The sequence below is a fragment of the Hyperoodon ampullatus genome (assembly GCF_949752795.1).
Source record: "Hyperoodon ampullatus genome assembly, chromosome: 1".
NCBI lineage: Eukaryota > Metazoa > Chordata > Mammalia > Artiodactyla > Ziphiidae > Hyperoodon > Hyperoodon ampullatus.
The window spans coordinates 202,865,288-202,878,932 of record NC_136914.1 but is presented as its reverse complement, the minus strand read 5'-3'; the positions used below and the strand labels follow the sequence as shown (position 1 = coordinate 202,878,932).

Genomic DNA, 13,645 nt, shown 5'->3' with positions numbered 1-13,645 from the left:
TATCTCCACAGCCTTCTCAAACCACGCTCAGGCCCATAAGACTATGCATCAGAGCCCCAGCCCAGAAAGCCTGACTAAAGGAAATCGGACACGAAGACACAATAGGGCCCATGCCGGTCACTCCCCCACAGGGAGAGGAGCAAACACCAGCGCCAGCACATTTTGGGTCGGCTTTCTCAGTCACAATCCATGTGGTTTATCTGAAAACGGGTCAGGTCCCAGGGTGGGCAGCACAGATATTACAGTCGTGCGTGCTAATCTGAACTGAGGCCACCGTCATCGATCCTGAGGTGACAGGGAGCTGGAGACTTGAGGGAGGGTTGGAAAATGTTCTTGGCAAAGGAGGAACCATTTCTCAACCAACTGCTAACAAACTGGTAACCAGCACTGACAACCTCAGAGGAGACATTCCGAATCCCTTCAGACTGCAGATTCCAGCACCTTGGAGACGCGACTGGGTTCTTGAGCTGCAGGGAGGGGAGATGACCCCAGATGGCTGCACCTCTGATCTATTCCCATCCATCTCTCTGCAGCTCAGCCAACTCAGGCCAAAGAGTGGAGGCTGCAGCCTCTGCCCTGTGTCTACAGATAGCCCTTGGACCAGATCCGATGCCCCACTGCCCAGTAGGCTGAGTCTGGGCTGGATGTCTGCATCCAGGAACCCTGTGTGCCTTACAACGTCTGGGGGTGCAGCAGCTGGAAGTACGCCCTAGACTGGGAGCGAGATCTCAGACTTGTCCCAGATGTACAGTAGGGGCAAGTGGGCTGCCTCCACAGGAGCCCCTGCCCTTCTGCCCAGAAACCCAGACCTTTGGAGGTGGAAGGGCCATCTGGACTGAGACTATCACAAGTTATGGGGCAATCTGCTTGAGCCTTTAAGCCTTCAATTACCTCCTGACCTCCCATCAGTGCCAACAGGGCCCAGAGGAAGAGGCCAAGCTCAGGGCATGCAAGGAGTATGGCCCTGGGACAGGGTCCAGACTCACAGGTGGAGAGTTTCCAGATGCCCCACGACTCAGCCTGGCCATCTGCTCCTGCCAGGGGAAGATGGTGCCTTAAGCCAACTCCTTCAAGGCGGCTGGCTGCAGAAATCCACTGGCCGGAGTTGAAAGCTGCTTGGAGGTGGCAGTGGAGGCTTCTCCAGGCTCTTGCAAAAGAGCTCTACTCTCATGACTTCTGGATGGCAGATTCTTCAGGTGGGCCACCTTGGGCCGCCAGAGGAACTCTCCCCACTCCACAATCTGCTCCCAGGTTACAGCCTCGACTTTAACCAGCCAGGCCTCCCCTGTTCCATCCCTGTCAGCTTCTTCACCTGCCTGTTAAAATTCCAGGGCTCCTTCAAGGCCCATCTCATGTCCTTCTTCCTCCAAGAAGCCCTCCCTAACTACTCCAGATCATGCTGACTTGACCCTTCTGTAGCACATTAGATCATTACCATTTCTGGGGATCGTGGATGAGCAACTGGAGCTAGAATTCAAAGGAACTATTTCCAACAAATTACATCCACAGCCAGAATCATGCCAATTAATTAACTGTTTCAGTTCATGTGCCCCCAAAAGAGCCTACACCTCAGATGGCCCTCTGGGTCCTGAGCCTGCCACACAGCAAGTGTGTAATAAAGACTTCTTAGAAGAAGGACGGATCACCCTGGTCTTGCAGGAGTGGTCCGCCTCCCTGTTAGCCCAGGGCACAGCAACTTCCTCTCTGGCAGGCAGGGTTCCTGCTCTGGGCTGCCAGCTCCCAGGCATCCCCTGCCAGCAGCTATTCCCTAGAGTTGCCCTGGGACTAAGGGCAGAGGGGGGTGCCCAGCTCCAGCTCTGCCCACCATTCGCCCCCATCAGAGGAAGAGAGGTCAGCAGGAAGTGGATCTGACCTCTGGGGTGGTCACAGTCTCTCCTAAGGGCTATAGGGGCTCTTGGACAGACAGCAGAGGCCTGCAGAGGACTTCCCTTCCCTGGGCCCCATGGAAGGGAGGCAGGAAGAAGGGCCTCAGCAGCAGGCGTCCAGTCCGGGGCTGGCCAGACAGGGAGGCCCCTGGGGTTGCAGCTATCAGCCGGAGACCAGGCTCCAGGAAGGAAGGAAGGGCAACTCTGGCCGAGGCCGAGATAAGGAGGGGAATCGTGCTCAGCACAATGGGCTCCCACAAGGCTGGGTGGCCCCAAGTCAGATTTTGCCCCAACTTGGCCTCCCATCTGCTCACACAGCCTATGTAAATATTTACTGTTGTTTATATTTCTGGTCCGCTGCGTCCCCTCTGAGGCCCTTACAACCCACAGATCTGTGTGCCCCAGAGACCCTGAGTCCATCCAGCAAGGCCTCTGGGCATTGTTCCCTCTCATGCAAGCCACAGGGACAGGCCCTGAAGGACAAAACTGCCCCCTTGTCCCAGCCCTGGGACACTGCTGTCAGGAAGCTAGACTAACCCCTCTGTGGGCAGCGCACTTACGGGGCCCGGTCGTGGGTGAGGCCGTTCTGCCGCTGGGGGTTGATTGGCGGAAGGACGGGTTTGCTGTTGATCTCAAGTCCTCTCCTCAAGGTCTCCCGGATCTGCTCCGTGTCTGCAATGACACCATTAAGTTACCTGATGGCCCTCTGGGCCCCCAGCATCCCCATCCCTGTCCTTGGACCCTGGCTCTGCTGATGTGCTGGGGAAAGGCCCCCACGGAGGCTGGTCTTGAGGCCACTCTAGGCATCAGTTGTGCGATCTGAGTGCAGCATGAGGACCCAGGGCAGACGAGGAATCGTGTGCTCTGGAAACTTCTGGTCTGAAGAGCACCATTCTTGAGGAAGACAAGGAATGGCCTCTGGGCTGCAGAAGGGCACTCTCCAAGGCAGGGCTCTCCTCCACTGTCCTTTCCCATCCTGTGTCACAGGCCCTAGGCTTACCCCTAACATGGCTCCAGACAGGGACTCACAAGACAGCCACTGCCCAAGACCACCCAGGGGTTCTACCACTTAATGGACGCCAGGAAGGGCTGCGAGCGCTCTGCCACGAATGAGCAGGCGTCCCTTACACAAATTCCTGGGTTCTGGGTGGTCCGCTGGTATCTGGCCCTGCCACCCCTTCCCCTTGGGCCGGGTCAGTGGGATACTGAGTCATCTCCCCACCTTGGTACTATCCCAGGGAACCCTGCCTCTCCACGGGTCTGCCAAGGGCCAGGAGGTGACAAAGGAGTCCCCTGGTTGAATTATTTCTTTGCAAGGTGCTTTTCGGGTCTGTGGGGTGAAGCTTACTAGTCTGGTCCCCTATGTTGAGATTTTCGTCTAAGATTTAATTCTGTAAACTGCAAACACACACAAAAAAGCAAATTAACATTTGTTGGTTAAAGGGTGGGCTTAGAGGATGGAGGTGATTATTAACTTTTATAGTGTTTGGCTTGTTATAGTGGCATGGATCTTTTATAATTTGTTAAAAAATAGCCAATGACGGTTGAAATTTTGGACAAAACTGTGAATCCCTCCTTAAATTAGCTCTTTTGTCAAAAGCAACTGAATGATTCTAATAACTACACTCTCTCAGAATCTCCCCAGGGCTTGGCACATCATTAGAATAAGCAGGAAGGAAAGAAAGGGGTCAGATATTTGCACTAGGGCTTTAAGTTGTTTTTTATGGAAAGAAAACCTTTTATAAGTGCGGTCACATGCGCTGGTATTTTATTCAGGATTCTAGGTATCTTACTCTTCAAAAGGTCAGAAAAGGTGGAAGAATTGAAAAAGGAAGTAGAAAAAGCAGCTGTAATTACGTCTGTGTAAATGGCCGCTTTTCTTTTGGAGTTAGTTAGGGATGCCCTTTCTTAAAAACCACAACTGTTTCGCTAACCAAGACCAGCATGGTGAGCTTCCAACAGGGGAGCCATATCCTCCTTCCCCAAGGCCCCCCGACAAAATGCAGCAGGTAAGGGTGCCCTGTCTATGCCCCTTACATTTTATCTGCAAGAGAGTGGGGTGGGGAAGTGTGCAAACTGGCCTCACACTCAGGCCTCTCTTGTCTGAGGCCTGGGAGGGCCCAAGGCCAGAGTGATCCTCAGGTCTGGCATGGCTTTCAGGCTAGAGCTGGGCCCTGTGTCAATTCTGTGGGTGGCCGATGCTTGTTCTCTTGCACTTGGGTGGACTATAGCTGTTTCCTGTAACTGTTCTAGGGCTTCCACTCACCTCCCTGACCTCAGATAGCAAGGGGCAAATCTAAAACACAATGGTCACTGCTGGAAGTGCAATCTGAAATACACACAGGAAACACAGGAGAAACGGGTCAGTAAAGCTCCCTTCGTTCCACCCTGCTGAAGACCTCACTTGCTGTTTAAATCCTGCCAGGAAATACTGAAACCCAGCCTGGGGAAAGGGAAGGCGACGGCTCCCACCTTTGCCAGAGAGCCGCCGGGGCTGAGTGCCGATGCAAATGCTCCGGCTGTCCTCGTCGTCCTCGGGGGGCCGGCTCAGGTCATCCCAGGCACACTTGGCGCTGACACCGCTCAGGTTGGACCCGTCCGTCTCAATGCCTTTGTCAACTCTCTCCTGCTTGGAAAGAGCCAAAGAGCCGGAGTTCCTTCAGCGAACCAGTGGCCCAAGGTCACCACCACCTTTCCCATGTTTACTGAGCCCTGCTAAGAGCTGAGCACAGGACAGGTGCCAGAGGAGCAGGGTCTCTGACCGTATTCTGCCCTGGTTACTAACGCGTGGCGGTCTCTGCCAGCCACGGGTCTCCTCCAGGGGAACCAGGAATTAGGTGAGCCGGGAAGAATGAAAATCCCAAGGGAAGCGTCTCCTCTCCCATCAGCCTTCCAGTAAAGTGACTGTCATTACCCGCTTCAGAGCTCCGACTCTGCCCACCCTGTGCTGGCCCGTGGAGCTGATGTGGCAGAGCCAGAAACCACCCTCCTGAGGAAAGGCACAGTCCTTCCTCTCCTCACTGATCACCCGGTCGCTGCTCCAGAGGCCAGGGTGGAAGCTGGCCACAGGCGGGAGAGGCGGGGACTCAGCCCAATTTCTCCGACTCCATACCTGCAGTTTTCTCTTCCAACAGCAGAGGGTGTGGTCACACAGGGAAGAGTCCCCAGAGAGCAGAAGGGCCGGACTTCCCCTTGCTGCATTGCTGACTTGTTTGGCCAAGAATTCTGGATGGAGATTCTCTTCCATTTCTTAGACTGAAATGGGGGCCTGGAGGGCAGTGACCATCTTTAGACCCCACCAGAGGCCCTGCCTTCGCACAGGCCTTGACACTTCTGAGTCCAAACGCTCTCCAAATGGCCTCAAGGAAGAGCTAAACACAAACACCTGGGATTTCTGGTAAAACAAAGTTGTGATGTTGGGCTTTGGATGAAAGGTCATCTGAGAGGCTCCCGCAGCCTTGTTCATAAACAGTCATGTAGGCCAAACAGAGCTCCTGAGTTAGTACTTCAGTAAGAGTCTGCTCCTCCCTGTCTGGGGGACCTTCTCCCCATGGCTCCACAGGCTCCGAACAGGCCTGCTGCTCGACCAGGGAGCCCATCCAGGGAAGCACAAGGTAAGTTTACAGAGGGTCCTTATATTTTGAGACCAGTCAGCAGGTGGCCCTGGCCCGATGCCTCCTTCCCATCAATCCCATTCTCCTCTCCAGTGCTGCCAGCAGCCTAGGCAAAGCTGGGGATTCTGAGCACAGGTGTGGGAGGCTGATGACAGGGAGTGGCTCTCTGTGCTCTAACCAGGGGCGTGTGAGCCCTAGTTTGCTTGGGGTGGAGTCTACGCTTTTCCCTCTCCACTGGCCACCCTGAGGCGCCTCACCTAAGCAAGGAGCTCAGGACACCTCTTGGCTCAACAAGCTCAGCCCACTTACTTTATGAGTAAACCAGAAAGGGTGAGGACGCAGAGGAGTTCAGAGCCTTGTCCACGCACACAGCTGGCTAGTGGTAGAGCCTGGAGCAAAGGACCAGGAGCAGCTCTGAAACAAACGGTCCGCAAGCAGGCCCCAGGGATACAAGTGAGCACACAGGAGCTCCCACTGGGTGCACAGAGCCCCCAGGAAAGGAAGCTGGACTTTCTCACCAAGGTGCCCCTGCTTGCTTTTTTTTTTTTTAATATAATCCTTCTCTTTATAAATTTATTTATTTTTGGCTGTGTTGGGTCATCGTTGGTGCGTGCAGGCTTTCTCTAGTTGTGGCGAGCGGGGGCTACTCTTCGTTGCAGTGCGTAGGCTTCTCATTGCGGTGGCTTCTCTTGTTGCGGAGCACGGGCTCTAGGTGTGTGGGCTTCAGTAGCTGTGGCTCACGGGCTCCAGAGTGCAGGCTCAGCAGTTGTAGCACACGGGCTTAGCTGCTCCGCGGCATGTGGGATCTTCCCGGACCAGGGCTCGAACCTGTGTCCCCTGCATTGGCAGGTGGATTCTTAACCACTGAGCCACCAGGGAAGCCCCCTGCTTGCTTTTAAAGAACACTAGGCGCTCTGGGCCCTGCTGGCTGGCCTCAGGGGCGCCTGAAGACTAGGGAGGAGAACTGTTCTCAGCATGCAGAGAAAGGATGGGCTGCTTACCCTAGTAACTTGAAGGATCAGGTGCTTTCTTAGCACTTGGCACTTAGGACAGGGGCCAAACAACAGCCCATGGTGCCCCGTGCTGGATCCCATTGTGGCTGCAGAACAAGGGCTTAGGGAAACATAGCCTTCGTGGTTCCTGGTTTTTGCATAAGCAGAAGCTACAAAGAAACCAAGTTTAAAGTACAGATAACAGAGGATATCCTGGCAGCAACTGGAAAGCTGCAGTGTTCAAGGCACTAGGAAAACAGAGGAGCATCATCTGTGAATGAGCAGGCCTTCTGCCCAAGAACTCCCAGGTCTGCAGTAAACAGCCCAGGGACTGCTGGCTACATGTCCTGCTACCTCTCCTGGCCACCTCCCACCCTTCCTAAAGGACATATAACTCCTGGCAGCAGCCTGTGGCCTACCAGATTTTTACAGAGGCATAAAATGTTCAGAGATGGCAATGACCTGCAATGGGCAGGGGCAAAGGAGAAGGAGGCAGGCACATGCCAGGCACATTATTAGCTGTCTGCGGTTCCTGCTTCAGGAGCTGCCAATAAGAAAGGAAGTTATGCTCTACGTGGCTTTCAGAATTCAGCTTCATACAAACAGAGTGCTGCTTCTAAAAAACCCAAAGACAACGCTGACACTCTGTACAGGTGGGCCACAGTGAGTGAGAACTGCAGGCCTGTGTGTATAGAGATTTCCTTTTATATATGAAGGGATGCCAACCTAGCCAGGGGAGGAGCTCGGTGTCCAACTACCCAAGATGAAAAATGTATCCAAAAGGGGGATGGGATCATTAGACCAATCAGCGCTCCCCCCTGCAGCTGGGCTGTGGGGTCACTATCACCTGTTCTACTGATACAGGGTGGCGGTGGCAGTGGGGTGGCTTCCTGAAAGAAACTCTGTGTCCTTCTAAGAAGGGGACCATGGCAGGATGAGTACTGGGCAAGAAATATCCACTACACTAATTTTCTTTCCTTGCTAGTGATCCGATTTTTTCGTCAGGTTTATTGATGTATAATTTGCATTCAATAAAATCAATCCTTTTAAAATGCAAAAAAACATATGTCTAAGACAAGTTTTCCTGGCCTGAAATCTCTGCTCCCTTATGTGCTCTGCAGAATTCAGAGGACAAATTCCAAATCATGCCATATTTCTACTCACTCACAAATAAAGCTCCTCCGTTTTCCCAGGATGAAAGCCAGTGTTATTTGGAAGAAGCCTAGGCACAGTGTGCTAGAAAGGTTTTCCTCACTCAAGACATACTTGCAGGTGTGGATCGATCTCAAATATGGTCTCTCCCCTCCTCATGTCAGTTATCAGCCAGGGGCCGCCAGCGCTGTGGACAAGGAAAGGGGACAGGATGGTAACTGAGGGTCTGGGGCTGATGGCTGGGTCTACAAGCCTGCCCTGTTTGCTGCCCCCAGCCCAGAACACAGGGGATTGGTTAGTGGCCAGAGACAGGGAGAGTGATCAGGAAGCCCCAGTCTGAAAACCCAGAGCCTGAAAACCCAGAGCCTGAGCAGCAATGTAAGGAGGCACCCACATGTGGAGAGAAGGAGGGGTTCCCAAGCCCAGGCCCGGGGACCCCGCCCCCATCTCATAGTGCAGTGATGTACTCACATGGGTACTGTCCGCAGCAGCTCCAGGATGCCCTGCCCATTCCACTGCTGGGCTGCGTGGAGCTCCTCGGTGCAGACGCCAACAATCTGAGACCCCGGGACAAAGATGCCATTGTGCATTAACGGCCATTCCTCCAACCCACCCGGAAGGTCAGCTACCCAGGCTCTCTTAGTATCACCCAAGTTGGGGGACCACAGGCAGGATCTGTGCTCAGGGGCTGATGTGTCCAAAGTGGGATGGTTCCCTAAGGAGGGAACAGTGGCCTGGCTAGCAGATGGATGGGTCCACACGTAGGGCACTGAAGTCTGACCCTTGCCCTGCTGTGATGGCTCAGGGGGCTGGGCGACACAAAGCCTAGCCCTAGACTGCAGAAGAGAAAATCAGGGCCCTGCCAACTCAGGATGGGTCCCCAGCCCATGTCTCTGGAAGCAGGGGAGGTCCAGGGAGATGCTCCTGCCCAGTCTAGGATCATGGGGGTTGTAAAAAGAGGAGATTTTGAGACCCTTCAAGCTTAGAACGATGACCAAAGGGCACCAGCAGCTCGCAGAGAAGCTCCCTTCCTTATCAGGGGCTGAGCCTTTGAGTAAGTCTCAAAGGAAACAACTGAACTTTCGCACAGACCCCACCATGATAACAAGCAGCCTGGGTGCAGCTGGAGTAGGTGCACGTCCCTTCCGGGTAAGGGAAAGTCCAGTCCAAAGCTGCCTGCTGGGAGGTCCTGTGCCTGTGGCTGTCTGGGTCTTCCCGAGTTCACAGAAATACCCTCCCTGCTATCCACTCAGTACAGCCATCCTTTCCTACCCAAATGGCCCCTGCCCCTGCCCCCTTAGCCCACCTCAGCAGGTTAAATCAGGCTATCCGAATCTACCCGACAAACCATCAGAGGGACTAGAAAGTGGAAGAAGACCACAGGAAATCTCTGTTCCCCCACTGCCCCACCCAAGCCCTCCTGTCCTACCAGGAAAGGCTCAAGCCCAAGTCCAACCTGTGCCTCACCTGGAGGAAGGTAACCACCCCAAACGGTGTCTGCACGGGCTGCATCTGCGGGTCCTCTGTCAGCAACATGTGCTGAATTCTCGACTCACTGTTATCCAAAGGGCTATGCCAAGACACGTGGTCCCCGCTGCAGAAGGTGTTCTCTGTGGACAGACGTGAGGGTCCTCAGCGACCGAGGCCCTGCAGCCAGGCCTGGAGCCCGACCCGGGGTCTCAGAAGCCCAGGCTGGGAGGCTCCCCAGCCTTCCAAGGTGGCCCCTGTGAAGGAGGGGACGCATTCACTTGGATGGGAGCAAAGAGCATGGCTACTGCCCCCAAACCAAACACGTTCCTGCTCGCCAATTCTGCCAGCCTTCAGTGGAAGATGACGGGCTGCCAGTGTGGCTGCTTGCTTGGCCTGGCAAGTCCAAAGACTTCTGGCATCTTTGCTTCCCCAGCACCTTCACTTACTCGGGCGGCAGGGGGGCAGCCACAATCGGGTCCGCCAAGAAAGAATAAAGTGCTTTACTGTTGGGACCATCCTGGCCAGAAGTCCACAGGGAGGCTGGAGGGCAATAAAACCCTTCACCTTTAAAAACATACCAGGATTTCTGTGCGGCTGAAATAGTGTTCAAACAGGAACTTCCTGCCTTGGAGGGCTTTTGAGATCTGTCACCAGTATCTCACAGGTAGACAGATTCAGGGAATAGTTCCTCATTAGATGGAGGTCTGACTTTGCCTCACACACCTCAGCCTAGATGTGCAGCCCGGAGGGGCAGCTGTTCCCATGAGGACACAGGCATTGGACCCAGGCTGCCCAAGAGAAACGTGCAAATACGGCCACCCTGTAGATCTCACTGTTGCCCTTCACACAGGCCCGCTGCTTTTTTTTTTTTTTTTTTTGCGGTACGCGGGCCTCTCTCTGTTGTGGCCTATCCCGTTGCGGAGCACAGGCTCCGGTCGCGCAGGCTCAGAGGCCGGCCATGGCTCACGGGCCCAGCCGCTCTGCGGCATGTGGGATCCTCCCAGACCAGGGCGCGAACCCGCGTCCCCTGCCTCGGCAGGCAAACTCTCAACCACTGCGCCACCAGGGAAGCCCAGGCCCGCTGCTTTAAAGAAAGATGTTTAAGGTATCACAGCCACAAGGGAAAAACACCCAGGTGCTATGATGTCTCCCAAACCCTGGACTCTCGTCTTGGGTGTCCTTCCACAGGTACTCTGCATTTACTAGCCTATAAGCATCTATAGGTCCTCTCCATTTTTTTTTCTTCACACCATTTTGCACATTTCTTTTAAAATTATGTATCTTGGAGATAATTTCATATTTCATCAACACATAGAGTTACCTCATTCCTTTTTTTCCCCAGTTTTATTGAGGGGAAATTATTATGTATAATTGACATTTAACACTGTATTTGTTTAAGGTGTACAACATAATGATTTGATATACGTATATATTGTTATTACCACAATAAGCCCATTACCTCACATAGTTACAAATTTTTTTTCTTGTGATGAGAACTTTTAGGATCTACTCTCTTAGCAACTTTCAAATATACAAAACAGTGCTGTGGACCATAGGCCACCATGCTGTATAATTACCTCCCCAGAACTTATAACTGGAAGTCTGTACCTCTTAATCCCCTTTACCCATTCCACCTCCCCCTCCCCCACCTCCTCTCCCCTCTGGCAACCACCAGTCTGTTCTCTGTACCTATGAGCTTGGTTTTTGTTTTCTTTTGTTCGTTTGTCTTATATATTTTTTAGATTCTACATATAAGTGATATCATATGGTATTGTCTTTGTCTGACTTATTGCGCTTAGCATAACATCCTCAAGGCCCATGCATGTCCCAAGTGGCAAGATTCCATTCTTTTTTATGGCTGAGTAGTATTCCATTGTGTATATATACCACTTTCTTTATCCATTCATCCATCAATGGACACTTAGACTGTCTCCATATCTTGGCTACTGTAAACAACACTGCAGTGAACATGGGGGGGGTGTATCTTTTCAAATTAATGTTTTTGTTTTCCTCAGATACACCCAGAAGTGGAATTGCTGGATGACATAGTAGTTTCTGTATTTCATTTTTTGAGGAACCTCCATACTATTTTCCAAGTGGCTGTACCAAGTTACATTCCCACCAACAGTACATAAGTGTTCCCTTTTTCCACGCTCCCACCAACACTTGTTATCTTTTGTCTTTTTTTTTTTTTTTTGCAGTACGCGGGCCTCTCACTGCTGTGGCCTCTCCCGTTGCGGAGCACAGGCTCCGGACGCGCAGGCTCAGTGGCCATGGCTCACGGGCCTAGCCTCTCCGCGGCATCTGGGATCTTCCTGGACCGGGGCACGAACCCGTGTCCCCTGCATCGGCAGGCAGACTCTCAACCACTGCGCCACCAGGGAAGCCCTATCTTTTGTCTTTTTGATGACAGCTGTTCTAACAGGTGTGAGGTGATATCTCACTGTAGTTTTTACTTGCATTTCCCTGATTAGTGATGTTGGGCACACCTTCATGTACCTGTTGGCCATTTGTATGTCTTCTTTGAAAAAAGGTCTATTCAGTTCCTCTGCTCACTTTAAAATCAGATAGTTTGTTTTGGCTACTGAGTTGTATGAGTTTTAATTTTTTTGTATGAGTTATTTTTATATATTCGACATGAATCCTTTATCAGCTGTATGATTTGCAAATATTTTCTCCCATTCAATAGGTTGTCTTTTCATTTTGTCAATGGTTTCCTCTTCTGTGCAGAAGCCCTTAGTTTAATGTAGTCCCACTTATTTATTTTTGTTTTTGATGTCTTTGGGGTCAAATAAAAAAAAAAATCACTGCCAAGACCATTGTGAAGAAGCTTACCCCCTATGTTTTCTCCTAGGAGTTTTATGGTTTCAGGTCTTACGTTCAAGTCTTTACACCATTTTGAGTAGAGTTCTGTGTACAGTGTAAGATAGGGGTCCAGTTTCAATTTTTTGGATGTGGCTGTCCAGTTCTTCCAGCACCATTTATTGAAGAGACTATCCTTTCCCCCATTGTATATTCCTGGCTCCTTAGGTGTAAATTAATTGACCACATATGTGTGGGTTTATTTCTGGGTTCTTTATTCTGTCCCATGGATCTATATGTCTGTTTTTATTTATTTTATTTTTTAAATAAATTTATTTATTTTTATTTATTTATTTATTTATTTTTATGGCTGTGTTGGGCCTTCATTGCTGTGTGCGGGCTTTCTCTAGTTGTGGTGAGTGGGGGCTGCTCTTCGTTGCAGTGCATAGGCTTCTCATTGTGGTGGTTTCTCTTGTTGCGGAGCATGGGCTCTAGGCACACGGGCATCAGTAGTTGTGGCACGCGGGCTCAGTAGTTGTGGCTCACGGCCTGTAGGGCACAGGCTCAGTAGTAGTGGTGCACGGGCTTAGTTGCAGTGCATGGGCTTAGTTGCAGTGCACGGGCTTAGTTGCTCCGCGGCATGTGGGATTTTCCCGGACCAAGGCTCGAACCCATGTTACCTGCATTGACAGGCAGATTCTTAACTACTGCACCACCAGGGAAGTCCTATATGTCTGTTTTTAATGTCAATACCATACTGTTTTGGTTATTATAGCTTTGTATACTGTAATTACCTCAATCTTTTTTTTTAATAATCATGAAGTAAGTTTGTATATTTCATCCTGAAATAGCTGAAACTGTCAACTACTTCATCCTTTATATAGCTGTATAGTAGTTCATTGTCATCTGTTACTTATTTTATTTATTTATTTATTTATTTATTTATTTATTTGGCTGCATTGGGTCTTAGTTGCAGCACATGGGATATTCATTGTGGTATGCGGGGTCTTTCATTGTGGCGTGAGGGCTCTTCATTGCAGTGCACAGGCTCTCTAGCTGTGGCACACGCAGGCTCTCTAGTTGTGGCGCACAGGCTCAGTAGTTGCAGCACATGGGCTTAGTTGTCCCACAGCAAGCGGGATCTTAGTTCCCCGACCAGGGATTGAACCCATATCCCCTGCATTGGAAGGTGGATTCTTAGCCACTGGACCACCAGGGAGGTCCCTGGTCTATTACTTATGATCTGGGAATTTCAACGGTTGAGATCTCTTCACTTTTTATCAATATTTAAAGTAAGGCACATCTCCAGGCAGAGCCAATCATAAACCCCGAAATTTCCCAATTTCTGCTTGGCCCACTCCTCCCAGATTTTTTCTCCTTTTACAGTAGTGTGTGTCTACAAGCAGCATGCATGATCTGCAAGTAAGAAAACAATATAACAAGTAAAAAGACTGAATTAGTAATTAAAAGCTTCCCCCACAATAAAAAGTCTAGGCCCAATGGCTTCACTGTAAATTCTACCAAACATTTAGAGAAGAATTAATACCAATTCTTCATAAACTTTTGCAAAAATTAAAAGAATATCTAACACTAATTCATTATATGAAGCCCTGATACAAAAACCAGACAAAGGCACTGCAAGAAAAGAAAGCCATGGATCAATATCACTTATGCATAGACACAAAAATCTTCAACAAAAATACCAGCAGACTGAATACAGCCACATATA

At 51.0% G+C, this 13,645-nt stretch overlaps 1 protein-coding gene across 2 annotated transcripts in view; it reads right to left on the bottom strand.

The window, feature by feature from the left end:
• The window catches only part of SUFU (SUFU negative regulator of hedgehog signaling), a gene marked incomplete at both ends in the record, with an annotated part of 113,691 nt that overhangs the window by 26,057 nt on the left and 73,989 nt on the right, over positions 1-13,645 (bottom strand). The window contains 5 exons of one of the 2 annotated variants that reach the window (XM_079715024.1): positions 2,447-2,558; positions 4,359-4,515; positions 7,759-7,831; positions 8,116-8,201; positions 9,112-9,254. In XM_079715024.1, the coding sequence (XP_079571150.1) occupies positions 2,447-2,558; positions 4,359-4,515; positions 7,759-7,831; positions 8,116-8,201; positions 9,112-9,254 (571 nt within the window). The remainder of the gene's footprint in view (positions 1-2,446; positions 2,559-4,358; positions 4,516-7,758; positions 7,832-8,115; positions 8,202-9,111; positions 9,255-13,645) is intronic. The other variant, XM_079715025.1, reaches the window with a different exon arrangement.